General features: G+C 41.2%; 1 protein-coding gene across 1 annotated transcript in view; it reads right to left on the minus strand.

The window, feature by feature from the left end:
- The window catches only part of kiaa1109 (KIAA1109 ortholog), a 154,333-nt gene that overhangs the window by 36,003 nt on the left and 90,768 nt on the right, over nt 1-27,562 (minus strand). The window contains exons 54-78 of the mRNA XM_071207266.1: nt 26,097-26,332; nt 25,181-25,425; nt 24,022-24,127; nt 22,859-22,956; nt 22,401-22,589; nt 21,878-22,046; nt 20,916-21,127; nt 16,014-16,212; nt 15,365-15,424; nt 14,988-15,214; nt 14,338-14,514; nt 13,701-13,831; nt 13,471-13,594; nt 12,854-12,966; nt 11,050-11,140; nt 10,643-10,702; nt 8,311-8,582; nt 7,636-7,851; nt 6,870-7,050; nt 6,097-6,277; nt 4,916-5,077; nt 4,664-4,803; nt 3,389-3,584; nt 1,858-2,058; nt 925-1,101 (exon numbers count right to left, since the gene is read on the minus strand). Coding sequence (XP_071063367.1) covers nt 925-1,101; nt 1,858-2,058; nt 3,389-3,584; nt 4,664-4,803; nt 4,916-5,077; nt 6,097-6,277; nt 6,870-7,050; nt 7,636-7,851; nt 8,311-8,582; nt 10,643-10,702; nt 11,050-11,140; nt 12,854-12,966; nt 13,471-13,594; nt 13,701-13,831; nt 14,338-14,514; nt 14,988-15,214; nt 15,365-15,424; nt 16,014-16,212; nt 20,916-21,127; nt 21,878-22,046; nt 22,401-22,589; nt 22,859-22,956; nt 24,022-24,127; nt 25,181-25,425; nt 26,097-26,332 — 4,163 coding nt within the window. The remainder of the gene's footprint in view (nt 1-924; nt 1,102-1,857; nt 2,059-3,388; nt 3,585-4,663; nt 4,804-4,915; nt 5,078-6,096; nt 6,278-6,869; nt 7,051-7,635; nt 7,852-8,310; nt 8,583-10,642; nt 10,703-11,049; nt 11,141-12,853; nt 12,967-13,470; nt 13,595-13,700; nt 13,832-14,337; nt 14,515-14,987; nt 15,215-15,364; nt 15,425-16,013; nt 16,213-20,915; nt 21,128-21,877; nt 22,047-22,400; nt 22,590-22,858; nt 22,957-24,021; nt 24,128-25,180; nt 25,426-26,096; nt 26,333-27,562) is intronic.

The following is a 27,562-nucleotide window of genomic DNA, read 5'->3' on the forward strand; positions in this document are numbered from 1 at the left end:
AAAAAAGATGCTGCAGCTGCGCTTTACCATGAGGATAACGATGATAGCATGCACTCTCATTGGATTCAAATAAAGAAAGGCTCTCAGAAAAAGGCGAGGTAACACGGGAGCTAATCTATTCTTCTGTTATAAGTGCTATAGGTAATAGGGCATGTAAAGGCCAACAATAGTTTTTAACTACGGAATGGAGCTGCTGGAAGTCTTCAAGTTTGGAACATAACAAGTCTTTGACAGTGTAAACTTATAGCCGAGTCATTTTGTAACTGCGTTTTAGTATTTAAAAGCAGTGTTAGAGCATCAAACCTACTTTTGAATCAGCAAGTCGTGGGAGATCAGTTGAGATGTCATTTGGATGGAAATAGCCTGTGGTGATGCTGTCATTTACTGAATAAGCTCTCTTTCAAGCTCTACCTGTGATTACATTGGGTCCTACAGACAACATATTATACTAAACATGAACACCTTCACCATCTATGCCTTTGCCAATGTGTCTTTATGCAGTGGAGAGACAAGCCCCTTGAACTAATTCTGTCACGACCTTCATTTTGTGCAACATAGCCTCCATAATACCACACTAGGAAAAAGGCACGGAAAAAGGATGATACGAGATTTCAGTGGAATGTGTTCTTGTCAAATTGCAGACGTGGCAGATTTGAAAGGATTACGATCCCAGACAACCTCAGGAAGTACTCCAGACTTGTAATATATTTCATATCCCTTAAATCCATGCCAAGTATCTTTGTCTGTTATATATCACTTCAAAACAGGTTTATGCATTTCCGTCACTTTTCCTGGTAATTTATCTTCCCCTCCAGGAAATGTACGTTTTCCAATTCAATTCCAAATATGTCAAGACTGAATCTTAAACAGACAACACAGAAACAATCAGTACGATCGCTCTCTCAGAGAAAGCTTGACGTGTACCTGAGATGTTGATAAGGGTGGTGTCCATTTTGCCGCCTTTAGCAGGAATGAAGCTTTCGATGAAGGTGGGGCCTCCGGTACGCCGGATCCTTGATAAGCTGACCTTCACAAACTCCAGGTTGATACTCAGAGAGTCTTTCCTTCCTGTTACTGAAGATGGCTCCTCGTCCACTGTACCTTCGGGGAAAGGGAAATAATCATGAAGATAACTCGTCTAATTACCAACTCCAAACGTATTGTTGCTACAATTATTTGGCTTTTTTACCTTTATTAATTATATAGCTGTATAGCCAGGTTACTGCGCTAAGGACACACGATAGCACCAGATCGAGCACAACCTTAGTTGCCATATGGTGACACTATGAATGTTTCTTAATAAGTGAAATGAACCAGAAGTAGCTAAACGGCAGCTATAATAAGATAATAGGAAAGGAGCTTTAATGCTTCAAACCCACATTTTCTTTCGTCTGCAACATTTACCGGACACGCCATTCGGCCGTCCGTCTTGTCCCGTAACTTGCTCATAAGTTTAGAACTTTCAATAATATATTAAACAAACAGGTGACCTATAAATGCTAATTACTGTAAGATGATCAAATGGAGTCAACATTTCACAGTGTTTTCGTGTTTGATAAGCAATTTTGTTATTTTAGGATATTACCAAGATATTTTCGCTGTTGTCAACTTTTATTAACCCTGCCTTAAACGGCACAATAAGAACGCATGGTGTGAAGTATTTAGAACCCCCGTTGCATCTTTCCCTAACCCTATGACATTTTTCACAGGTTAAGGAAAAGACATAGGAGCTGATTTCTTTGTTGACAGCCTTGATCTTGCAGGTGTGTACATCATATCCACATTGAAAGAGGAAACTGCAGCACTGTGTACACATTAGAATGTTACAACATGTTTCACCCCTCTCTCCTTCCATACCTAACGGCCCTGGGCCCGGAGGCAGCCCTGTGACTGCAGATTTCTGCTTCCCGGCGCCGTAGGGGTGGAACACGTAGAGGGAGAAGTCAGACATGCAGGCAGTGAAGCTGAGGCCTGAGGAGTTACTGGGGGGGGCGGTGAGGTCCGACTGGCTGCTGCTGTGGCGGCTCCTGCCCAGAGGGCTCCCCAGCAACGGGGAAGCTGGATGGAAGAAGACGACGTTAGACATGCAGTCACACTCACAAGGCATCCGTTGAATGAATAATAACAAAGACTTTCACATTTCATGTCATTAGTTGCTTTTATCTACATCATCTTACATTCGATGTTTCACTATGGGGTGCACATGAGGAGTCATCTCACTCATGCTACTCTTAGAACCGGGATTATGCAAGTAACCTAAGGTTACTAGTGTTGGAACAATTAATCAAATGTTATACTTGCAAAAGTAGCAAAACTAAAAGTGTAAAATACTCTGTTACAAGTCAAAGTTCTTCATTCAAATCTTATAGTACATCATTATTGGCATCACATGCTTACAATATACTCAAGTACTTCAAATTCTGAAGAGAATAAATCATAACAATGAATAACTAATTAAATCACAGTATGATCCTAATATATGTTCCAATGAGAATCAAAATAATGTTTCAGTAATGATAATATATAGTAATGATAATTCCCTCCAATTTTGAACATGTTATTGCAATATCAGTAACAAATAATAGTAATGAGTTATTTTAGTCCAAACAATGCAACCCTAGTGTCTTTGCAGACATTAACGGAGAGGGCGACCGGTGTGATGGGAAGAGACATCGAGCAAATAGAATTACCGCTCAATAGACACGCCCACAATGTGAGAGAGGCTTTCAGAAACTGCTAAAGTGTTTCCCTTACATATGCATACACTAGAGCAGGGGGGTCAAACTCAAATACACAGTGGGCCAAAATAAAGAAATGGGTACTAGTCGAGGGCCGGACTGGTTCAATGTTTATAGCAGAACTTATTGAAATGAACTTATTGCACATATTAAACCTGGAACTAACAACGCTTAAATGATTGCCTATAAAACAACATTAAACATTAAATAATCAGCTGCATTAATTTCTTATGGCTCTATCTGCAGCTCCCCCCCCCCTGAGTCATTTCTTAAGATTACATTTCTCCACAGGCCAACAACAGCTTCAACAAAACTATTTCCCTCAAAGAAAAAACAAACATGCCCTGTTGTCGTGAGAGAAAAAGTCCAGAAGGAAACATCCATGTAAACTCAGTGTGCTGCTCTGTGATGCCAGTTCAGACACTTGGCACCTCATCTGGGTGCAAGGTCATCAATGTTTGGGCTCAGGCTCTGAGCGGAGGAGACCCTCAGGATGGAGTGAAGGTGTGCGTGCAATATACCGACGGGCCAGATCTAATAGGAATTAAACATTATCCTGCGGGCCGAAATTAAATCCACCAAGGGCCTGATTTGGCCCCCGGGCCTTGAGTTTGACACATGTGCATTAGAGTGTCACTTGCCCTACATACCTTTACTGGGCGGTGGTTTGGGGATATACTGCCCTGGTGGGGTGGAGGAGGGGGGGTGGGGTGCGTCAGTGGGGTGGGCTCCCGGCGGGGTCTCCAGCTCCCCGCGGTTAGAAGAGAAGACCAGGTCTAAAGAGGGCAGTTTGAGCATACACTCCACCCTGGACATGGGCAGGCAGCTGAAGCGGATCTGAGAGGGCTGCAAACACAAGCGACACATGATGTCAAGTGTGTGACTGCAAGTCTAAATGTATGGCTTTGCAAATAAAAAACAGGACTTGAAGATATTAAATACATCAGAAAAAGAAACCATTACAATTATTCCCATAGCTTACACTCAACTATCTTCAAATAGCTTCCACCTTTAATGAGCTGCAATTGTTGGAACCATTTGAAAGGTAAATGTGGTCTGGAGGACAACCAAGTGGAAAGTTAGCAGTTCTCATTGGGAGCATTTGTTTGGATGACTCACACATGCTACCCTCAGGACCGGGCTTTCAAAGCAGACTCGAGTTCCTTTTCCTTGCGTTTTGTTTTGATATCTCACTAAGGGAGGCGTCTACCTTCGCATTCCTCTGAGGAGTCATCTCACTCATGCTACTCTGAGACCGTGGTTACCTAAAGTTACCAGTATTGGAACAAGTACTCAGATTCATTGTCTCTTTTCATATATATTACTTTGGGAGGCTTTATTTGACCTGACTGGTGTGGGGGTGTCATGGCTGAGGGCAAGTTCCCCGCGAACGACATACAGAAAGACAAGAAATACAATTTAAATAAGCACAACATAATAACTGACTCATAACTGACTGGCTCCCTCCCACAGGGTCTGCGAGCAGCCCAATGTGAGAAGAGAGGACCCCTCCTAAAGGTCTGGGGGCGGCCCAAGGCAGAGAATAAAACCAAATAAAGGAAGACAATAAAGCAGAAAATCTGGTATCTATTAATCTTCCTTGATCAACTGCTTCCCAGGCTTCACAAAACCATAAAGTATAAATGTATTTATTTCATTATTTTATTTAGTTTTTATGATATATATTTATAATTCTTAATTATTAACTTTTTTATATACACACACACGTACAAACAAGAACATGCCTCTGGTCACAGGGATTAGTATATGAATAAATGAACACAAGTTATTATTATTACTCCCCCTGACATCACATTTTATCTTTACAGCTGCGTCTGATTCTAAGAAGGAAGCCACAATATAGATGAAAGCAAGTAAGATAACTCTTAAAAAGGGATAACAAGTCAACATAGTCTTGTCAGTACCTGGACTCTGACGTAGACCACCACATCCACAGGGAAGGAGGAGTAGGCGGATGTGGAAGAGGAAACCAGAGAGGTGGTGGATTCCTCCAGCTGCTCCACCGGGTCAAACTGACCCATGTCCTCTTCCTGGGTCGCCACAGCTGGAGGGGGGGGGGGGGGGGTCACATAAAGAGTTAACGATAAAAGCCAGATACGCACGAGCAGCATTGCTTTTAGGTGTTAGTATTGTTTTGACTGGCTGCAACAGCTGACCTGCGTAGCCTCTCTCCACGGGAGTGATAGGTATGGTCTCCAGAGCTTTCTCCAGGAAGTCCAGCAGACAGGGGCTGATGACCATCTCCTCCGGCAGAGTCTGCAGGGCTACCCAGGCATACAGCTTGGCAGTCTTCACCCCCCCACTGCTCTTACCTTTGGCTGCAAACACACATGGGATTCTAAATCATCTGCACCTTGGACTATATGTTGTGATTGCTTGAGAAGGTTCATTTCACTTAGGTTTAGATCAAATGGAAGCATTTTGAAACACTTGTTTTCATAGTCTTTGATGTATTCTGCTGGCATCAATATGCATGAGGCAGTTGTTATCTAGGGTGCACCCTGACTTCATGGCCGCACCCTTTGAACCTCACAGCCCAACGGGAGGGTATAGTAAGTCACGTTTTCTTAAAGAATGTACGAATTAGCTTAAACTGAAACAATCATGTATGATTAATGCTTCTGTCAGAATCAAACTAGATCATTCTCTTCATTTAGCATATTTTGTTTAAATGTGTACAAAAAGAAACTCCTGCATGAACACTTAGGAGGAGGAGCAAGAAGTACTCTGAGAACCAGGGTTACTCAGGTGACCTAAAGTTACCAGTGATGGGTATTTACACCTATAACTGAATGGCAACGTTTATTTTTTCGTTTTATAAATATCTCTTCTAGAAAATGTTAAATCTTTAAAGTAACTAAAGCTGTAAAATAAATGTAGTGGAGTAAAAAGTACAATGCTTGCTGCAAAACTGTAGATTAGAAGTACAGTCACTTCAAATTAAAATATTCAGGTAAGCACAATTACCTCAACGTTTTACTTAAGACTTACTCTGTATATAAATAATAATAAAAATATATCCACTCATATCTGTATTTATGTACAGCTGTGTACTTCTATTTAGCTACTTAGTGTTTTAATTGTATAGTTGTATTTGTATTCATTCATTACACCTTCATTTTCCTAATAAAGGTCTATCTTGTGTTATTTTATCTTAAGTACAATACTTGAGAACATGTTCTTCACTACATTCAACCACTGATCACATTAGGATGCATGCATTTCATTGGTCTTCGTTAGGATGTCAAATCATCACTGCAGAGTGCTGAGGACTCTAGTGTCGGTGATTACAGGCGGTTCTAGGGCATGCAGTGTAACATGAGGGAATGCTCAGTACCTGATGGAATAGGTGGGGGCGGGGGAGGTAGGAGCGAGTTAGTCTTGCTTTGTTCTGCATTGGGAGGGCTGATATCTTTCATACCATACAGCTTCGACTCTTTGGAGAGAGTGCGGGGGAGGGAGGATCCCCGGGAGGCGTTAGGCGACTCCGTCTTCAGCATCTTGGAGTTGTAGTGCAACTGAGGGGAAGGATAAAGCCAGAATTTATCATTTAAAGAGGACATATTATGCTCCTTTCAGGTTCATATGTGTAGTTTGTGCTTTTACTCTGACATTTGCATGCTTTAATATTCTCATCCTGCCTGTGCTGCAGCACCTCTTTCACCCTCTGTCTGGAACCAGAGCCCAGTCTGCTCTGATTGGTTAGCTGGCCGGCTCTGTTGTGATTCGTCAACTGCTTAGAGATGTGTCATAAGCGCAAATGTAACATAGTGATGTCACTATGTTATGGAAATAAACAAAGGAGTCTAATGGACCAACTACACGTATGGACAACATGTTTTAAACGTTTCCAAATATCTGACTGTGACACTATACTACAATGTCAAACTGCTAGAATTATTATTTTTTTACTTTGAAAAAAGTTTATAAAAATGATATTAAACAAATAAAAACATGATGCATATTGTCCCTACGAACATACTTTCTATACATTTTTTTATTTATTTTGGACATTGAACTAAATCCATTTGTATTGCTAATATAACAACATCTTTGGAATTCAAATAGTAGAAACGTGTGGAAGACTTGGAGGTGGAGGGAGAAGCCGACCTTAACGTCTACTCCTGGAATGTAGAAGACTGTGGTCTCCATGTCGTTGGACTTGGTCTGCAGGGTGGAGGGACACTTCTTCCCGGCTAGCAGGTGGGTGGTGGAGGTGTAGGTGGGCTGCAGCTTCTTCTTCTTAGGGGGAGACTCCTGGTCCAGACTCCTGAGGCTGTGATCACAGCTCCTACACAAAAGTTCTGTTGAGTTGTCTTATTTATATCTACAATGGATAAGCTTCATCTTCTTGGATTTCATAATGTCGATAGCACACGTCGTAAAAAGTAGGAACAGTTAGTCAGACTACTTCCTGTTTTCCTTGGGTCCTATTTGACCCTGACAATGTTTTAATGTTGGAATAAGGGGTCATTTCATGTAATTGCCACAAAAAGATGGTTTCATACTACCGGTAAGTTCTTAAGGTTTCCAAGACAACTCAATGATCATTACTTGCATAAAATGTGGGGTGTTTTATTTATACTAATAGCATCTGGTGTTATTATGTTTCAAAACAGAATCCTAACTAAATGTTGACGTACACAAGTCTGTGATCATTCATAATGACATGTTCCTCTAATGTTAAGTATAGTCCAAATAATTCACTATTTTTGCCTTTTTTTTATCTCAAAAATGTGGTTTTGTTCAAAGTAATTAGGTCATTGGTTTAAAAGGTGTTATCTGGGTGATGAATGATTGATACAGAATATATACTGTATATGCTTCAGTATAAACCACTAAACAGTTGTTTATAAACATGTGCATTACATCGTACCTCCTGAGGGCAATGTCCTCGTGCTCTGGCTGCTGAGTGGTTGGGTGAAGGACACACTTCCCACTTTCGATCTCCACGCGGATATCCAGCTCAAAGTCAATGTTTCTCTCGGTTGTCGGGCCGCTGAAGCTGCGGTTGGCGGCGGTGCTCGGCCAGCGCTCGCTGAACAGCTGACTCACAGCAGAGAAACCCGAGGGCTTCCTGTGAGAAGCTTGGCTGAGGAGAGAGAAGGGAAAAGAAGCTTGTTTCGTAACACAAGAGAAACCAGAAAAGAAGAGCGTTCATGCAAGAGAGCGGTGGCATATGGCTGAAAGTACGGTCTGCGGCAGGATAATCACCACAGATGAACACTTATATGAATGTTGTAGCATCAATGCAATTGCCGGAAGTATCAAACTAACGTTAGGCTTAAAGGTGGCTAATGTTCGAATGTTGGCAACTACCATTTTAATGACACATAGACGCTTGGAAAATTAAAGAGTGGGATATTAACATACATTTGTTATGTTGTAAAACAAAAGTTGTGTTAACCACAGACCTTATTGCCAGACAAAAACACTTAAACACAAACATAAGGGAACCGGAAGTGCTAAGATGCAAACTTCCAGGTTTAAGGACACTATAAAGTACCCTAATGGTGCCTCATTTCATCCAACACTCATCACAACAACTCACAAAGGCCTGCGGAAGCTCGGTGGTTTCTCCCGCTCAAACTCGTCCTCCTTCTCGGAGTCTTCGGAGGAGGATGAGGACAGGTCGTCGCGCCTCATGTCGTCATGCTGGAATGGAAGTACGGGTGAGAAGACAGCGGGGGTGCCAGGGGCACTGAAAACTGAGTGATTGCCCTCCATAACGGATGGAGAATGGAGAGGATGGAGGTGATGATGAGGGTGGGATGGCTCGTCGACGGTGACCGACAACAGGTCCACCTCTGTCTCCTCAGGGAACTTCAGAAGAGGACAGAGTCAAGCTCACACAGGAAGTTCTTTCTACTTAAAACATGTCTTAAGTAGGAAGGGAACCACGGGGTTAACACTTTGAAGGAGGTAGTGTTCTGGTTATTGGACCACTAGGGTTTGTTTTTTAAATGAACGACAAGTAGTTTATCTTTAAATACTAACATTGGATTATAATGTCAAATGTTTCTGTTTCCAAAAGTCCTCTTTTCTGGTTTGTATGGTTCGGGTTGGACAGTTCATTTGATGAAGGGAAGATTTCCGTCGCCAAACCGAGTTTATGTTGAGGTTTATTGAAGTTACACATTACCTGTTAGTCCAATTAGGCAAGTGAGAGTAGTTCCGTAGCATCTGGTGAAACTCATCGAGAACATCTTCAATAAACCCCAAACTCAACTGGATATCGTGACTGGTGTCTTCTGTATTGTGTTTACGCACAATCACTACAACCAACTACCTGTGTGTTGACGACAACCAGCAAAGAGGACATAGGGACACGGAAACATTTAATCAATGCCACCTAGTTTCCAAAATAATATTGCAAGATACAACATTTAAATACAAAGACAAAAAACACCATAAGTGGTTCCTAGTTGTGTGACATGTCCAATGAGAGAACACTACCCGCCTGCAACAGTTCCCAGATAAGATGAGAGCTCATGCACTGAATGAAAGACAAACAGGAAGATGGGGACCCCGACCGGAGAATAGGTACACATATGTCTCAAGAGAGGGACAGTGGAAATAAGCCCAAGACAGTTTTACAGGTCTTATAAACCCAATCGACAACCAACAGAAGAGGGGTATTGACTGGAAGTTTGTTAATGGAAATGTTTGCTGAATGCCTCTGAAACTAATCCCGACTTCAAATGTTTCCGAGCATCAACAGTATTTGTCTTTTTGGTGGTTTCTTTTCACTGACGGAGAGTATGTGGGTGTTTAAGGCCAAATGACCATGAACACACGAACAACTGAGGTGAACTCGGTCATGTGGCCTCAAGCAGAGCGAGACCGGGTCGTCGTTAGAGAGTGGATATTGGAGGAGTTGAGTAATGAAAACAATTTGATCATTTCAGCAAGAATTGTACAGAAATGTAAGGACTGGAGGACTGGCTTATCTAAAGCCAGTTGAGTAGCACTTGAAATGTTTTGCTCTATGAAACCTGATGTACTTATATGATTCTGTTTTCTTCAAGTTTGTATCTTGTTGGTGGAACGCACTTATTGTGAGTCGCTTTGGATAAAAGCGTCAGCTAAATGCAATGTAATGTAATCAGGGCAGGGAACTGAATGACCTAACTGAGCAGTTTCATACAATAAATGATCGGAAGTTTTCCTTGCTAGTAGACGATATGACTTTGTTTGTTTTTTTGTCAAGTTCAACATCACGAAATTGCCAAAGATCAGGGTAAGAAAACAGTCAAATTCAGTTATGATAGTTCATTATTTTTATATATTCAGTTTTTATTTAGTATTTTTCGGGAAGACAAACAAAGACAGTTTTTGTGTTTCTTTTGAGTTTGAATGCAGCGTGTTTTATGTCAATGTAAAATGTACGTTTCTGTCGATGGAGTCTGGTGGCTTTAAAGTGAGCATCTTGATGGAATCTTTTGTACGTTAACACATTGTAATTTCTCCAAATCCTTGTTGAATTTATTTATCATATACATTTAAACATGCGTCTCCTACTAGTCATTTTTACACTATAGAAAGTGTGCGTTTTAGGGGCCAATATAAGGATTATGTGAACAAATTAAATAGCTCATTGTTATATACCTAATTCTATTATAGCTTGTTTTAATGCGTATTATCTTGGTTTTTTAGTAGTTGTTTTTTAATTGAATGCCCAAGATACATGCAGTTGTGACAAACAGCAGTTGATGCAGAGCTTCACCATGCAGAGCTGTTAGAACAATCCCTCCATACATTAGAGGTTGAAAATGTGGTTATGTATGTTTTGATTTTGCATTTTAGAAGAGAAGAGGAAACGGAAGTATTTCTTGGCGTTGGTTATTTTTGATTAGTTCAATTTCAAATTGTCAAGCATATACCTTGAATATCTCTCCGGGACTGATGGGTGAGTTTGCAGCTTCGAAGGCCTGATTATTTATCTTCAATTTAACAAAAATGTACATCCAAAATTAAAAAAAGAAAACTCGGCTTCTGCTTTTGAGCCAAATTTGGAGTAAAACTGCAAGAATTCTCCACCAGATGACATACGAGTCCCGCATAATGTAAATATATGGTATGAAGAACATTTACAGTGACACAATGAAGAATGAGATGATGATTTATGAACACTTTGAGATCAAATATCTACTTTTATCACAGTGGTAAGAACAAATGTGTCAAGATCATACTTCTGCTAGCTAACATATGTGAATGTCTAGACTCTTAAGGCTTATCGGTTCATTCAAAAATTGGGGATTCATAGGAGAATATTTAGAAATGTGTTTACCGTGTCCTGGATGTTGAAGGTGACCCGGGGACCAGGAGAGGAGGCATCCACGCGCATATCTGGTAGATCATCCAGATCTCCTATTCTGGAACTATGGACACAGTGACGTGATTTAAAAAAACATGAATACATCTAGAACAGTGTTTCTCAAACTTTTTCATACCAAGGACCACTTAACCAATAAAAAAACACTCGCGGACCACCTAACTCCACAAATATCAAAAAACACATCGTTTTTCTAGAACAGATTACAAATTGCCTGAAAATGGTACGAACAAGTGGCAACATGTGCGACGAAGGTGTTGCGCTGGGCTATTTCATGGAATTGAAAGTGAAACTTAAGCTCGCTCCCTTGCGGAGATATTCCCGCGAGAGTGCAGAAAACTTAAATCAATTAATTTATTTCAAATGTTACCAATATACTCACGGACCACTAGGGGGCGCTCACGGACCACCAGTGGTCCGCGGACCACACTTTGAGAAGCACTGATCGAGAAGCATCGAGAACATCAGAAGAAGATTGTATTTTTTCTCTATACACTGTTTAAGAGTTTACAGCTCTATCCCAATCCAGTGTTTGCATTTTTCAAAGGCTACATTTTTTTGCACATCCTTTCAAATGTAAGTACTGGGTTTCAACTAATTCAAATAATTAATGACACAAATATCAAAACCAATGAGCTTTAAAACTTATATTTTCTTTAAATAATAGGCTAAATACATTACGTTGGTAATGCTAATTAGCTAGCTAGCTGGACACTGCACAAATAGAGATTTAATTAATGAATATGTGACGTTAGGAATGCTAGCTAGCTGGAGAGGCTACGCAAAACCGATATTTTATTAGTATTAGGGTAAATACGTGATGTTAGTTATGCCAACTAGCTAACTAGCTAGCTGGTTGGATAGGCCATAACTTTTACTGTAGCCTGGCTGCCCTCAGACTTTACAACATTATTTCAAATTAAAACTGCTTAATGTAGGAGGTTGACTTATATCTTACAGAGATTGAAGCAATGTTATATATTACACTTTCAATTATGTACATACAGTACATGGACCAAAGTAAATACATTTAAATAGCCTGAAGTTTTGCCAGTTAAAGGTGGGGTAGGTAAGAATGGAGAAACCAGCTCGAGTGCGCTAGAATTTGAAAGTACACAGCCGAAAAAAATCTGCCCCTTCCTTCAGACTTCCTCACAGCCGGGCTGGCTCAGATGATTGGTCGTGCTTTTCACAGCGCCACGGCTTCCACAGATGAAATGTTTTTATGTATTTATTGTCAAAGCATTTAATGTATTCATTGCCATCGGGATGTTAAGAGCATTCCATGGAATATAACAAAAAGTGTTTCTGAAGTGAATTGCCTACCCCACCTTTAAGCTGTTTATGTTTTTCATGATGACATTTTTCATTGTCTTACTCTTTATGAAACTCAAGTGGCAGAATTAAATTATACTAGCTCATTTATTTCCTGCTCAAAGTTAATGTTTTCCGGTTTGCTTTAGGTCTTACAGTGTGTCGACTGTTTTAACGCAAATACCACATTATTACAGGCATCTGCATAATTACTATAAACAAACACTTATTTCCTCTACACTACACTACATTGTAATCTGTGAGTCATTGCATCCTCTTTGTGAGAAGGTTAATGGGGAAGGTGTTTCAAAACATGTTGCTCCATCAGCACCAAAGGTTGCCAGGGCTTGTTTGTTTACAGTAAATGCTGGATAAAGCGCCATTGATCGTGTCACTTCCATAATTATGTGGCAGCAGGGAAAGTGGCTACTGCTGCCCTTGTTACCTCTGTCTTTCCATCCTTTTCAGAGGGGGGCGACCCGCTGCCGCCGAGATGCTTTTGGAGCGGTTGTAGCTTGGTTTGTAGCCAAGACCCCACTTATCCTTCAGAGAGGCCGCCTGGGGAGGAACACACACCAACTCAGAAATACATTTCTTTAGCCATTAAGAAGTTGCTCTGAAATCTACCTAGGCTATAAAAGCCTGATGCCTTCTATAACATGTTGGGGAAATTCCTACTTTTGTGGAAAGGAACTAAATATGACGTTGTGAATCAAGTAAGAAAGATATGATTGGATGTGATGTAGCTTCTTATTTAGCAGCTTGAATTTGCTGGAAAACCAAATGTGAATACAAATGTTGAATGCTGGTGTGCTAGGAAGACATCATTGTGCACATACAATTATGTACTATATATACATGTATAAATACAAATGAATTAAAACATATTTTTCCAGTACAGATCCCAATGATCTTTTTAATTGGGTTGAGATTTACTATTCAAGAACTATCAATTCCTCCTATATGGTAATTGCAACATCAGTCCAAATAACTGCAAAAAGTGATTTTTTCCAAATGAAATGTCCTTTTGTGATTAAGAAAGGTAAATAGTGGAGCGTTCACCCTCATGCTGGAGCGGCGCAGTTTCTTTCGGACGTCTCTCCGGATGTCGTTGACGGCCACCAACTCTAGCTGCTGGTAGCGCTGGATCTCCTGGTCGATGGTGCCTTCGCTGGCCCCCAATTTCCTGCGGAGAAGAAAATATATAGAGGAAATATTTGTAGCACCAACGGAACCATTTTAATTATTATTATCACAGTGAGAATCAACAAGTGTGTACACGGGAATCTCACTTGAGGTCGTCGATGACCTTGGCCTGTTCGTTCAACTCTCGGATGTCCACAACCCTCTTGGTGAACTTCCTCCCGCGGGCGTCGATCACCTGGTTCCCCATGGCCATCTGCCTTCTGGGGTCAATGGTCTCCTGTTGGGTCACAGCAATGAAGCACACCAGAACATATTTATCCGAGAAAACTGCAAATTAAGTGAAAGAAACCTGCCGATTAAACCCACAAAAAAAAGTCTTGAAAGATGTCCGCCCGGCAAATGCTGTGAATAGGAAACCCAAATCAGTCTGGTAAAAGGGGAAGACATTTTGATTGTTAGATCAAAGTGTGACATGTAGTCCAATCAACACACCAGGTATCAAACACAAAGAATGTCACTGACACCACCACCACCACCACCACCAGCAGTGCCATAAGAAGGGAAAGATGATTCTCCTTTGCCACAGGAAATCTGACATTTCGTTTCACCCGCCAGTGAATCTTATAAAGGTGGGCCGTGAAAGCAAATGGTACCAACACTATTTCCCGTTAGCGTAAGCATGAGAAAGCATTGCTCAGCCTTTGGAAATCCACAACCTTGATGTGATAATTGCTGTGATGTGATTTAGTCAGTTTCACACGGTGGTGGGCTACATGTACATACACAGGCCCAGGAGACGGGTCTTTGGGCCCTGGCACTGCCTGCTCGGAGGCGAGGCGATGAACAGTTTGAGTCGTCAGCGGCGACAGACACACTGTGAGGCCTGGGGCTGAGGCCCAGGATGTGGTTTACCAGACGCTTCCTTAAGGTGAGCCGAGGGCTGAACTGGCTCCCTGGACTCTGAAAACAATGGGACACATGGATGCAGAAGTGGAAGAAAAAACGACCACTGGAACCAGACTTTAGCTTCTAAAGCCAGGTAGAATGGATTAGGGCGTCTAACCGGCCTCTTATCTAAAGGACAGGTAGACGAGTGTTATTGATCTTCCCATCTAACTCACAGCAAGAAAGCGAATAGGTTTATGTCCATAAACTATTCCATTAACTCGTGATAACCACCACTAGCTCTGAAAGTCTATTCATGTTGTTGTTTATTTTACAAATCTAAAGAAATGGATTTTACACATATCATTCGAAAAGTCCTGATTGGAGCCGGATCTGATCAAATGTTTCTAAACAAAACAATGTGTGTGACAACTTGTGAAAAAGTGGTATTTAAATGACTAAATCTGTGGAGAAAAAACAAAGTATATCCTTCATACATTAAAACCCCAAAACAAACCAGGATGTAGATGAACCAAATCTGGACTGACCATGTGGACGGTGGGTGACATGGAGTCGGCTTCATCCTCGTCCGAAAGGTCCGCCATGTTGACGGAGTTCAGGTCGGCGATGTCGTCGACGTCCTCCTCGCCCGTCAGAGACGTCAACGTGTTACCCAGCGCGTTGAGCCGCTTGCCGATGTTGGGATCCATGTGGACGTCGATACCGCACATCTTCCAAAGCACGTTCAGAGTCCAGGTGCCGGCACTACTGCTCTCTGTTTGTATAGGAGGAAGCCAGGAGGGTTAGGAATCACTAGAAGAGGAACTGTCATGCATAATTACATGTCCTGACAGACGTCTCGAGCTTGTATGCAGCTCGCGTGTGTGATGCATGTTTTATGGACCAGAGCTTAGTTAGAACTTGCCTGCAGACGGTTGCCCTGTAGTCCTGGAACACACTTCATAAGTACCATCAGGCACTACACCTGTGAACAGACACAGACATACAGACCACGGCCAGTCAATGTTTCAGAGGAGCTGCGAGCATTCCAGACAAGGGGAACAAAGGGTGCTATTCCAACTCCTGTGTCAACTATGTGGAAGATCCTTTATGAGCCACTGAACAACTTATATAGGAATGAAGGACGGAGCAGATATAGAACAATTATAAAAACGAAATTAAAATGATCTATTATAAAGCACTGTTCTGAGTTCAAACCCGCCTGCAATTACTGTATGGCAACATGTAAATAAAGACTAAAGGTTCCATACTTCACTCAATCAATCAATGTTCTTCACAACCCTTAAAAGCCCATAGCCAGTTGGTTGAAAGGCAGGATTTGTGGTTTCAAAGCATTGTCCACATGACACAATGGATCATTTAGGAAATGGAGTTCTCCATTGGAGTCAAGAGCATGTGGTTTCCTATAGAGGCCCAGAACTTGCAGTATAAGACGAGTGATTACAATGTGCTAAAATGGCCCAGGTCCAAAGGGTTAAGGGTGATACACACGAATACAAATAAGTTGTATGCAGCTTAAAATCCACAGTTATTAAATAGAATGCGTCCCTCACAAGCATTCATGACCATGTCCCCTCTGATCTCAGGCTTCCAGTCGTCCCAGGAGGTCTCGAAGCCCTCGGCGAAGCGGATGCAGAAGTTCTTGAAGTGGCCTTTGCTCACCAGGGACTCTGAGGAGCAGGCGGTGATCAGCGTGCTCTCGATGGTCAGCACCATGGCTGAGCCCGTGTCAAAGTCTATGCTGTGGTTGGCCTGGCAGAGGAGCAGGGAGGGGGGGGTTAACCGGGCCTCAAGAGAGGGGAGGGAGTACATGGAACAAAACACCTCCATTTGTTTCGAAAAAAAGGCAGAATAAGCCGGTAACACTTCACTCTGCTGTACCGTCGGCATCACTGCCATAAATACTCAACATTATTCTGATAGCGTAATAGTCTTTTTACTAAATACATTCTGCTCCTGTCAAGACACCAATGAGTAAAGTGTTCCCGAGCTTTTCCCTTTGTTAGAATATGTCTGATTGCAGGATCGAGGGAAACATGTGCCCTGAATTTCTGGATGAACTCCATGGTCCTAAAATAGGGGTCTGATTATCATCCCAGTTGTAATGATGACTGGAGGCCGGTAAGGCTCCTAACCAATAGCTGCGCGACTTGGACAACACAAGGGATATGTTTGACCCATGTTAACGGGCACAGAGTGTTATGCACTGGAAATGAATTATTGTGTCGTGTTACTCTATATCAGGGGTGTCAAACTCAATTTCATCTCGGGCCACATTAGAATTATGGTTGCACTCAAAGGGCCGGTGGTCACTTTAAGACTAGATAAATATACAATAATGTATTATTTGACACTATTGCCTCTTATTATCAGATACGGTAATAACTTCATAATTAACTACGTCTGAAAGCAGAAGTTTAGGGAAAATAATTGCAAGTCTCTTCATTGCGCATGTCACAAAATGAGATGCATTGTGGGACATGTAGTTTATGGGCAACGTTCTCCTGTAAAGCGGCACGTAACATTATAATAAACTCATTATATTCTTTGTAAGCTCTTGCAGGGCCACATAAAATGAAGTGGCGGGCCGGATTTGGCCCCCGGGCCTTAAGTTTGACACCCCTGCATATCATGTGTTCAGCAGATAATAGTTTTCATTTAAATCGAATTATGTTTGCCATATAGAGATGACTTCCTTTTAAGATTAGGTGGTCTAGACTGCTAGCATAGACTCAAATATGCTACATTTGAGTCAGTATGCTATAGTTTTGAATGGTACTATCCACATTGGACTGTTCATTCAAATAAGGCATGTGCAAAGTGCAAAATGGTTGTGTTTACGGTATGACTACAGGAGGCTTATCTGTGGGTCTTTTGCTCCAACGTTCGTCCCCAAATAATAGTAAGAAATATTGCGATCCTTGCCATTTGAATATTGCCGTTGACCATATTGCAATTTCAATGATATTTTGATACGTTTTGAAGCCCTATCATAGTTATTATTACTGAGTGAAAATCAGACCACAGTTTTGGAAAGATCCAGGTCTTTTCTAAACACTTTCTTTCAGAAGAATAGACAGAGTCTGCCATGTTTGCATTAGATGTGACATTATGTATGCAATGTCATGGCAGTCTCTGAAAGATTAGATCAAAAAATGCTCATTCCATTTTAGCAACACATGGGAAATAGTGAGGACACCAACTAGCATCACTTCTTTCAGTATGAAGTCATTACACAGCCCACACACCAACTTCAGCTTCATTAGTAAACAGAGAGCACTCGTGATGCAGTGCACAGTAAATCATTGTCCCACAACAAGCCATCACAGGAGATGTAATAAATCGTAGGTTACTTTTCGTGCATTTTTATGGCCGCCTACTGATGAGCTGGCCCCAGCTTCAGAGTGGATGCCCTCCGTAGCTGCTACTTGTCCTCTCTATGGAAATAAGTGTGACATAACAGCTGGTGTATCTTGTCTCTATGGAAATACTGTAGTATAGCAGAGTATGTAGAAAAACAAGACAACCGATACAAACCATTCATTAATATCCAGTGTTTCCCCTAGGAAGTGTGTGTAACATTTGAAAAAAAAAAAATATATATATAAATAATTAAAAAACACCTTTTGCAATGGTTGAAGACTACAGAAACTCAGTTTGATGAATCCAAAAAAGAAAAACAAATTATCAATATTTTAACTTATTATTAATAATCTATGGTACATTCAAATTCAAATGTGTCTCGCAATTAAAATACAGGCTATAATTGTGTACCATATTGGTGTTTTTTTGCGTTGCATTAAGAGTAGATTTGAGAAGTGATTGAGTAATGAAAGTGTGTGTGTGTGTGTGTGTGTGTGTGTGTGTGTGTGTGTGTGTGTGTGTGTGTGTGTGTGTGTGTGTGTGTGTGTGTGTGTGTGTTGGGGGCAGATTCATGGACATTCTGCCCACTTATAGCTAAGGTAGGGGAAACACTGATATTGAAACTTTTTAGAGAATAATTGTTCTTTTATTGTGTCTTAAGAAAAAAAATAAGAATCCATGACCACTGGTACACTTAATGTTGCTAAGTGCTGATTGAAAATACATATGATTATCACTGAACACAAAGGGGGGATGACTTAATTCAACAATTTAAAATAAAACATCATTCCTGTGTGTGCTTTTAGTTAGAATTTGCTTACCAATAAACTGGTTCACACTGGTTAAACTTGGGTAGTTGTTATGTGCATTTCATATGCTAAATTGCACCTTGATTGAGGTGCAGGAATGAGTCATAAAACCAGGGAATTAGTTAACATGTGCCACTTCAAGTCAACAGTTGTTTTGGTAAGATGCCTGAAATAAAATCTGTGGTTAAAACAAGCTGATGAGATTTGCATGTTATGATCTATGACATGAAATGCGTGGGTAAATACCCCGTTTGTAAATGTCCGAAGCTGCTATATGTCTTAAAACGACCCTTGCCAACAGTTGACTAAATGTCATCATTTCAACATTAGCCGCCTTTAGCTTAGCGGTGGTGAAGTGAAGTCATTCCATTGTGATGTAGTTTGTTTTTAGCCTAATGTTGGTTTTTCACTTCGAGCAATTGCATTTACGCTTCAATTAAGACTTTTTGTATGTAGAAAAACGAGATGTTGGTTCGATTCCCAAAAGAATATCTGTGGTTATCACATTTAAAGACACTTCTTGCTTGTTGTACGACATCAAATACGTCAGTAAACACCCCACTGGTGGATGTCTGTTGGTTGCTAACAATTGCTAAATGAGACTTCTAAACATCATCAGGCCGAACATTAGCTGCTTTTAGCTTAGCGGTGGTGACCTTACGCCGATGTACACCTCAACTATTATAAAAGTAGTGTTAATATGTGGAGATTATCCTGCTGAACAAAACGTATAAGTATTATAAATATGTGTTTGCTGCAATATTACAAACCCATTGGAAAAATCCCTTCGGCTTTTGTCATTGAGATGCTAACTTTTTGTTCGGCCTACAAAAATGTGTCATCCCTGCACCACTTGGCTTTCACTATGACGGTGAAACGGTGCTAAACATGATGGTACTAACCATGGTATTTTAATGCCAATCAAAAATGCTCAAAAACTTGTTAGCCTTCTGATTACACTGTTTGCATTAAACATGAAATGACATGTAAATGTGAACTTTGAACAGAATAACCTTGAAGCCAAGTGATTGCAACACTGCTGTAGAGTGGTGCAGTGATGAGGTCATTTTGACCCTAAGGCAGAGTCCTGCACGGGTCTGATTTTCAAGACCTGCTCCCGCAACGCACCCGCAACGTGCAATACCGAACCCGCCCCGCTAAACTTGCCTTACCCGCACATATTGCCAATTAGTTCCGCAACCCGACCCGACCCGTCGGCACAAGATCCGCAACCCGACCCGAACCCGCATATGAGCAGTGAAAACGTGCAATTATGAACACACGCAGTTGCATATTTGTCTCACAAAGCGTGGGATGTTGGTTATTTCCTCCATCTAGGATGAAACCAAAAGCCTCCCACGCTGGATTTCGCTCTTGAGGAAGTGTTATTGAAAATGCTGTATTCTCAGCTGTAGAGCTTCACCTCAGCCATTTCGAATGTGGCGCGCACAGCAGCAGATTGATGCGCTGCAGAGGTTATGATTATGCGCGGTCCCGCGGGGGAGAGGTCTGAGGATTTAAACATTAAACTAAATTATTATTATTTTAATATATTTATTATGCAATACCTGCGACCCGATCTGCATCATCTTTGTTTTACCCAGAACCGAACCCGGAAAAAAGCGGATCACTTTTTTTGCGGGTCACCTGTCGGCTGATGCAGGACTCTGCCCTGAGGTTAGCATCACAACAAAAAGCAATGGGATTTCCCCATCACATATTTCCATTGGATTTCATAATATTCAGGAAATAAAATCGTATATGTATACTTACATGTTTTGTTCAGATGGATAATCTTCAAATATATTAAATGCTTTTATATAATTGAAGCATAAATGCAACTGCCAGTTGTAAATAGTTAAGGCAATGCTATAAACAAACTACCTCATGGTTGCATGACTTTATGTTACCACCGCTAAGCTAAAAGCAGCTAATGTTTGGTTTAGAAGTCTTATTTAGCCCTTCATTAGCAACTGCTATTTTTAAGAAGTGTTGGACATTTACCACTGGGGTATTAACCGATATATTTGATGTCGTAGAATTATCTTTTTGTATATAGTACGCTTGTCTAAACCACAGAACTTATTTCAGGAACCAAGAAAAAAAACTGACTTCTAATGGAGGGAACCTGGAAGTGCTGAAATGCTAACTCAGGTTGAGGACTCATTCCAGCACCGCTCTTTAGTTTATACAATTAGCAACTTACCTATATGGACATGGAAATGTACTTATATAGTGCAAATGTCAAAATGTTACAGATCCTAAGGCGGTTTTGCAGATTACCTGGGAGGTGTTGGTGATGGGGAGGCAGATGCCCAGGTCGTTGACGGTCAGCTGCAGGAAGAGGGTGCTGAAGGCCTGGGCGGAGGTCTGCTGGATGCCCGGCAGCTTGTCCACCACCTCTTTAGTGGCCATGTGGATGTCCTTGTTGAGGGCCAGACGCTGCTCGTTCCAGTTGTCGTACGCCGCCTTGTAATTCAGCCAGAAGAGCACAGCTGCAGGAGGGCACACAGGTGGGTGAAAAATAATTTAGAAGTTACATCCAGAAAGTCGTGTAAACAAGTCTCATTAGATTTAGAGACGCCGCAGGTTGTTATTTGTCGTCTGTGAAAATTCAATTCCATCACTCAGCGGATCAGTGTGGAGTCGGTAGAATACTTCATGGAAACTGTGGGCAGTGTCATGATTGGTAACCAACAAACAAATGGAGTTCCTTGGACACATTCAAAAATAACAAACTAGAAAACATGTTGCTAAGGTACACAGGATAACATTTGATAGCAAAAGGGTATTTCTTTTTTTTCAGTCATGTATTTGATTGTAAATAAATAATTAGCTTATTTTTTTTAATTGTTCATGTATTGAGTTGCCGCTAAACAAGCTAAAATGTAATCCTATAGGGTATTTACGCACCTTCAATGAACATCCACTAGATACTAGACACTTGGTAATACTAAGTGTCTGACAACTTAATGGAAAGGATTCTACTAAATAAAATGTTTTCTTTCAATGTGTCACTTGATTCGTAGTTCGTTTGTGTCTTACTATGCTTAAAGAGGCCCCATTATGGTTTTTTTAATTAACATTTCCTGTAGTGTGTTCTATTGGTTTTTGTGCATGTAAATGGTCTGCAAAGGCCAAAATCCCAAAGTTCCCTCCAGAGGGAGCCGGGCCAGCTAACTAATCAGAGCGGACTGGGCTCTGGTTTCAGACAGAGGGTGATATAGAGAAAAAGTTAAACGAACCTCTGTCAAACGCCACTGGCTGGGCGAAAACGATGGGCCTGTTGAGCGTGATGAGGACGGCCTCCTTGTCCGAGGAGCCGCTAATCTCCTCCTGCAGAGCGTTCCGCAGACCGATTCGCGTTCGGAAGTACGCCACCTGGTGGAAGTCCGAGCCAGCTTCCTCATATACCTGTGAAGTGAAGAGAGGAAGTGCGTCACGCTGAGAACTACGACAGTATAATCAAGCTCAAGAGGATCATCTCCACATATTAACACCATGTTGGGATTTTGTATTTTAAAGAATTGCCAAAACAGATTTGTTTGGTTGAGTTCCTCTAAAAAAACTCATACCGTGATCATTCTAATATAATTCAGTGATAATGTGAATAATGATTTTAAAATCTCTCAAAAATAATCCAAATAGGTTTTTTTCTCCAAATCGTACCTAATGTTTGAACTGTTCTGTAAACGCTAATGTAAGATGGGAACTCCGTACACAATCAACATACACATGTTACTTCACTAACAAGAGGCTGATCTGTACCTGGTGCTTGACTATCTGTCCCAGAGCCAGGTGGAGATCCACTTGGCACTTCCCGAACAGCTTCAGGTAGCTGCTGCTGCCCCCAGGCTGAGCCTTGCACTGGATCCTGTTGGACAGCTCGAGCTCGATGAGGCCGGTCTCAAAGCGCACAGCACGCATGGAAGGAGTGGTGGCTGTCATCTGGATCCCCTGGGAGCGAGAACACAGCATTCAGAAAACACGTCAAAACTTAACTTAAAAGTTTCAATAATACTACAATCTCTAGAGAGAAACCCTTTTTTTGTAAATGTAGGAACTTAAAGGTTTGGATCCAAAATGTGAATGTGAATTATCTACGATGTTTGCTTTTAAAACTTTAACTAATGCTAACTGTTGTTCTCAGAAGTACAAGCTTGCTTGTGCGGAAGGTTTCAGGTGTCTTTGGACTTTAAAGTTGGAAGACAGAGAACAAGAGATACCTTGAACATGAGGCTGAGAGAATAAAGCAGGATCTTTGGCTTGTCTGCGTCTGCGGATGTGTCGGGCTCGTTCCACAGCGGGATGGGCTGTTCTCCTCCTGTACGCATGGAGAGAAAACAAGTCAGCCTCACAGGTCCACACACGGCTGTGAACAGGCTTGGGGAGTAACTGATTACATGTAATGGGGTGATGTATCTGGAGGCAAAACAAAGATAGCTGTATTCCCTTAGTGTTGCTTACAAAATATGTCATTAGATATTGTTACATTTAAAACGAAATGGGGATAAGTACTATATTCTATGACATACTATGCTCAATTTCAGGTTTACATTTGTATTTTTAGCCTCTGCAGTGAAACATTCAGATGCTTTAATGTTCAAAAAGGTCGTTATTTCTCATCCTGCCTGTGCTGCAGCATCTCTTTTCACCCTCTGTCTGAAACCATAGCCCAGTCTGCTCTGATTGGTTAGCTGGCCGGCTCTGTTGTGATTGGTTAACTGCTTAGAGATGTCCCGCCCCTTAGCCTATTACAATTACAATGTGTTGGAGCAATAGCCAATAGAAACGTGTACTGTCACTATGTATGGCGGAGTGTGTGGGAGAGAAAGTCCCTCTGGAGGGAACACAGGGAGTTTAGCCTTTGCACAAAACCTATATAACGCACTACAGGAGAGTGAAACCCCCAGAACACATTAGGGACCCCCTCCCAGGCTGTGAAGAGCTCCATAATGTGTGGTAAAGGGGGATGGTGTTGTCTGAGTACCTGTATATGTGGCCTGAATGGCTCCCACACACCGTTTCCATTATACTTTCCCGTAAAAAGGCTTAGTTTTCTCTCCTGGGCAATCACATCGATGAAGCTTAGCGAGATAAACAAGTGAATATCAATACCTTCGTGGGAAGGAACACGACTGAACGCCTTGGGCCTTGTGTGGTGAGGAAAGCAATACTTCCCATCGACTTAAATAGCAGCTCTAGGCTACACAATATTGTCGCGAACAATCGGATGTTTAGGATTAGATTAGCTTTATTGATTTTAAGAGGAAACCTGGGCCATTACAGCAGCAAATAAATGGATGCAGTTTTGTACAGGTTTCACTTTTTGTCTGTTAATGCTTACAGCAGAGAATTATAAAAGATAAGTGTGTTGTTCAGACAGTACCTGAGACCTTCTGAATGACCTCGTTGACCTCCTTCATGAAGACCTTCTGCAGGAACACCAGGTGGTTGAGCAGGTCTGTGGTCAGGTTGTGCTCGAATGATCCGATCTGCAAATCAAAGAAGAGAAGTTCAAATCAGCTGATTTGTTAATCCATCCAACAGCCTTTTACAAAAGAGATATGCCTGTAAGCAAAGTCAGTTGAAAGGGGCAAGAGACACGTTTCTCCCTGCCAATTATGTCTTTGTCTTCTTCCTGGTGTGTCACATTTAACATCACAAACTAACAGTGGTTACTTACTTTTTGTATCTCTTATTTATTCCATTTCTGTGGAGACTAGCAAAGACAGATTTGATGAGATTTATTTGGTTTCCGTAAGCTTGGATAATGTGTGTTTTACGGTTCATGTTTCTGTCAATAGAGTTTGTGCCCATCCATGTTGATTTGATAGATTGTATTCTCACTGGGTTAAAAGTCTGTAATGGGCGTATCCGCCGAGGTCTTGTGTTTCCATCGCTGCCTATCGGAGCTAGAGCAGATAAATAAGCAATCACAATACTATCCCATGGAAAAATGGGTTTTGTGAAAGTTGCGTCATTTTAAAATGAACAAAAAAGATAAATTAAATACAAAATTAAATAAAAATGTATATTTAAACATTCAGAGTTAAAGTAAAAATGTGCAATAAAAAGAGAAAATAAAAGATTAGATAAAATACATTATAATATAATATTATATAATTATAAATATACAGATATGAACATAAGTAGTCTAATAAAAAGATCATTAAGAATAAAACGGAGCATATATTTTTAAATGTATACAAATATTTATACAGACATAATGTGTAAAGTAAAGTAAAACATCCAATAAAAAAAAAAAAGTATATAAACAAAATAAATTATAATAAGAATGGGCAAACTATATAAAAATAAACATAATACGTTGTAAAAAATAAATAAGATAAGTTAAAATGTGCATGAAGTAATTGATTCATATGTAATAACAGTAATGACTGCTGCAGAGTGTCCCAGAACAAAAGGCGGTCGAACCTTCAGCACTAAAGACAACGGTCAGACTTTTGTTGCCTAGCAGAAGAGGGGCTCAGTTAGCTTCTCCTAAGTCTCCTGGCATTCCACTGTGAAGCCTCTCTCCTTCTTACCTCGGCTACACAGCGCAGGTAGTTGCCCTGCAGGTAGTTCCCTTGCTTTGCTGGGAAGTCGTCGGGAGCCCAGCCCTGGTCCGAGTGGCTCTCGTGGTCCTCCATGATGTACTCCCCTGACATGGTGACCGGAGGCAGGGTGAGGCTGGCTGAGGGAGGCATGGTGGACATGTCCACCGGGGACACTTTGGACTGGAAGCAAAGCTTGTGGTTCGGCAACTCGAAGGTGAAGCTGGTTTGTGCCCCTAAAATAAGAAAACATAATTAGTAAAGGGAATATCGACTCTTCTGCCATTGCTATAGAGCGGTGGAGTCCTACCATGCGGAAACGAGTTCGCTTTGTACCACTTCTGGTTCTCTCATCTCAAAGTCAACCTTTTTTTTTTTAACGTGTTGGTTTGACGTTTAGACGGAAAAAATAAAGTAAGTGGTTAAAACAACATGAAGAGATTTACCTTGTTAAAAACCTGTCAGTAAATACCTATACTGGTGAATGTCCGAAGCCTCTGTGTCATAACAACTGAGACTGAGACTACTGAGGCTATTTGACATCATTACGCAGAACAGGATTCCGCCTATATGACCATGATGTACTTTGTTTGTAGCCTAACGTTAGCTTTTTAATTCTGGTGATTCCATTTACGCTTCAAAAAGCATACAAGTGGTGTTAATATGTTGAGATTGTTCTGCAAATCCTCCGGGGTGGGCTTACGGAAATATGTCAAAACACTCGTGTATTCTCTAAAGGTGGCTGCGCTGCCCCAGAAACCACCACTGTTCACCATACCCTGCTTCTCATTCTGGGTATGCCTCAAAGTCCATTTGTAACAATAACGGGGACAACACTTCATGTGTGATGGTCTGTGAAATCTGTCTTTTCTTTACGTCAATGTGAGGGATCCTCTCACACACTCACCTGTCATGCCATGGCTCTTCATGCGGCCCATCTTGTACTCGGCTTTCAGTGAGGGCAGCAGGGCGGCCCCGATGGTGATGCCGTCCATCATGGCGCTGAACTTGAGCACGATGGGCTTCTTCTCCAGGCCTTCGGGGAGCTGTGGGAACTCGTTAGCTTCCACGGGGGTCTGATTGATGCTGGATGCTTTTTCAGAGGGTTGCGGAATGGGGGTGTCTTCCCTATTAGGAGGTTGACTGTGAGGGGGGGGGGGGGAAACATTATTTAAAAGGGTTGACTTTGAAAATATGGAAGTGGTGCTCTATCAAGCAACTGTTGCCATGTTATTTTTTCTGGGCAGGATTTGCTATTGCGTCAGTAACAAACTGAATACTATTGCATTGATTAAGTTACTTGTGCATCGGTGTGTGTGTGTGTGTGTGTGTGTGTGTGTGTGTGTGTGTGTGTGTGTGTGTGTGTGTGTGTGTGTGTGTGTGTGTGTGTTTTTTTTATTATTATCACTGGTTCATCTTCCTGTGAACATCAAATGATAGCAAAAGTTGTTTAACATCCTAAGCACACCTACAACTCTATAAATATATTAACATAATTCAGACTATTACCATGGAAACAGACCACATGCAGGCTTGGAAAGCAGTTAACTGGCAACACTGAATGTACTGCAGGAACCCGTTACTTATGGAGATGAAAGACTTCTTATGAGGTTGTTATGAAGTGTACAGTACACACTATTGGCAGTAGTGTGTCGCATGATGGATGCCTGCAGGGATTTGAATATATTTACAGGTCAAATATTTAAGAGTCCACTTTTAATTGCTTTGAACCCTTTTACATCTCCCTTTAAAAAGTAGCTCACATATCCTCATAGGGGGAAAACCTGCCATTATAAATTATTTTAATGTCCATTTTGACTAACAGAAAAAGGCATGTTATGTTCTGTATAATAAAAAGAGGGATTTTTTCACAATAAACAACATAAGTTTGGATGAATTTTGTCAAATATATAATACAGCAGAAATGAGCCTAGTGGACGACAGGGACATGTCTGGAGTGGTGCAGGGATGAGTCCTCAAACCCAGAAATGATAGCATTTCACAACTTCTGGTTTGCTCGTCTCCAAGCCAACCGCTTTATATGATTATGTTTTTATATGCCTGAAATAAGGTCTGTGGTCAACCTAGGATGAAGTAATATTAACGTTTTAATCTAGGACATAAACAAAATACCCCCACACAATGTCTGAAGTGTCTATTTGTCATAAAAATAGCGTTTGCAAACAAGTCACTAAATGAGACTTCTCAACGCCATTACGTCGAACATTAGCCGCCTTAAGCTTGGTGACGGTGATGCGTAGTCATGCAACCTTGATGTAGTTTGTTTATATCTTATCGTTAGCTTTTTACTTCTGGTAATTGCATTTACGCTTCAAACAATTCCAAAGGTGGTGCTAATTTGTGGATGGATAT

This window comes from Pseudochaenichthys georgianus, chromosome 22 (genome assembly GCF_902827115.2).
Source record: "Pseudochaenichthys georgianus chromosome 22, fPseGeo1.2, whole genome shotgun sequence".
In the NCBI taxonomy this organism is placed as follows: Eukaryota; Metazoa; Chordata; class Actinopteri; order Perciformes; family Channichthyidae; genus Pseudochaenichthys; species Pseudochaenichthys georgianus.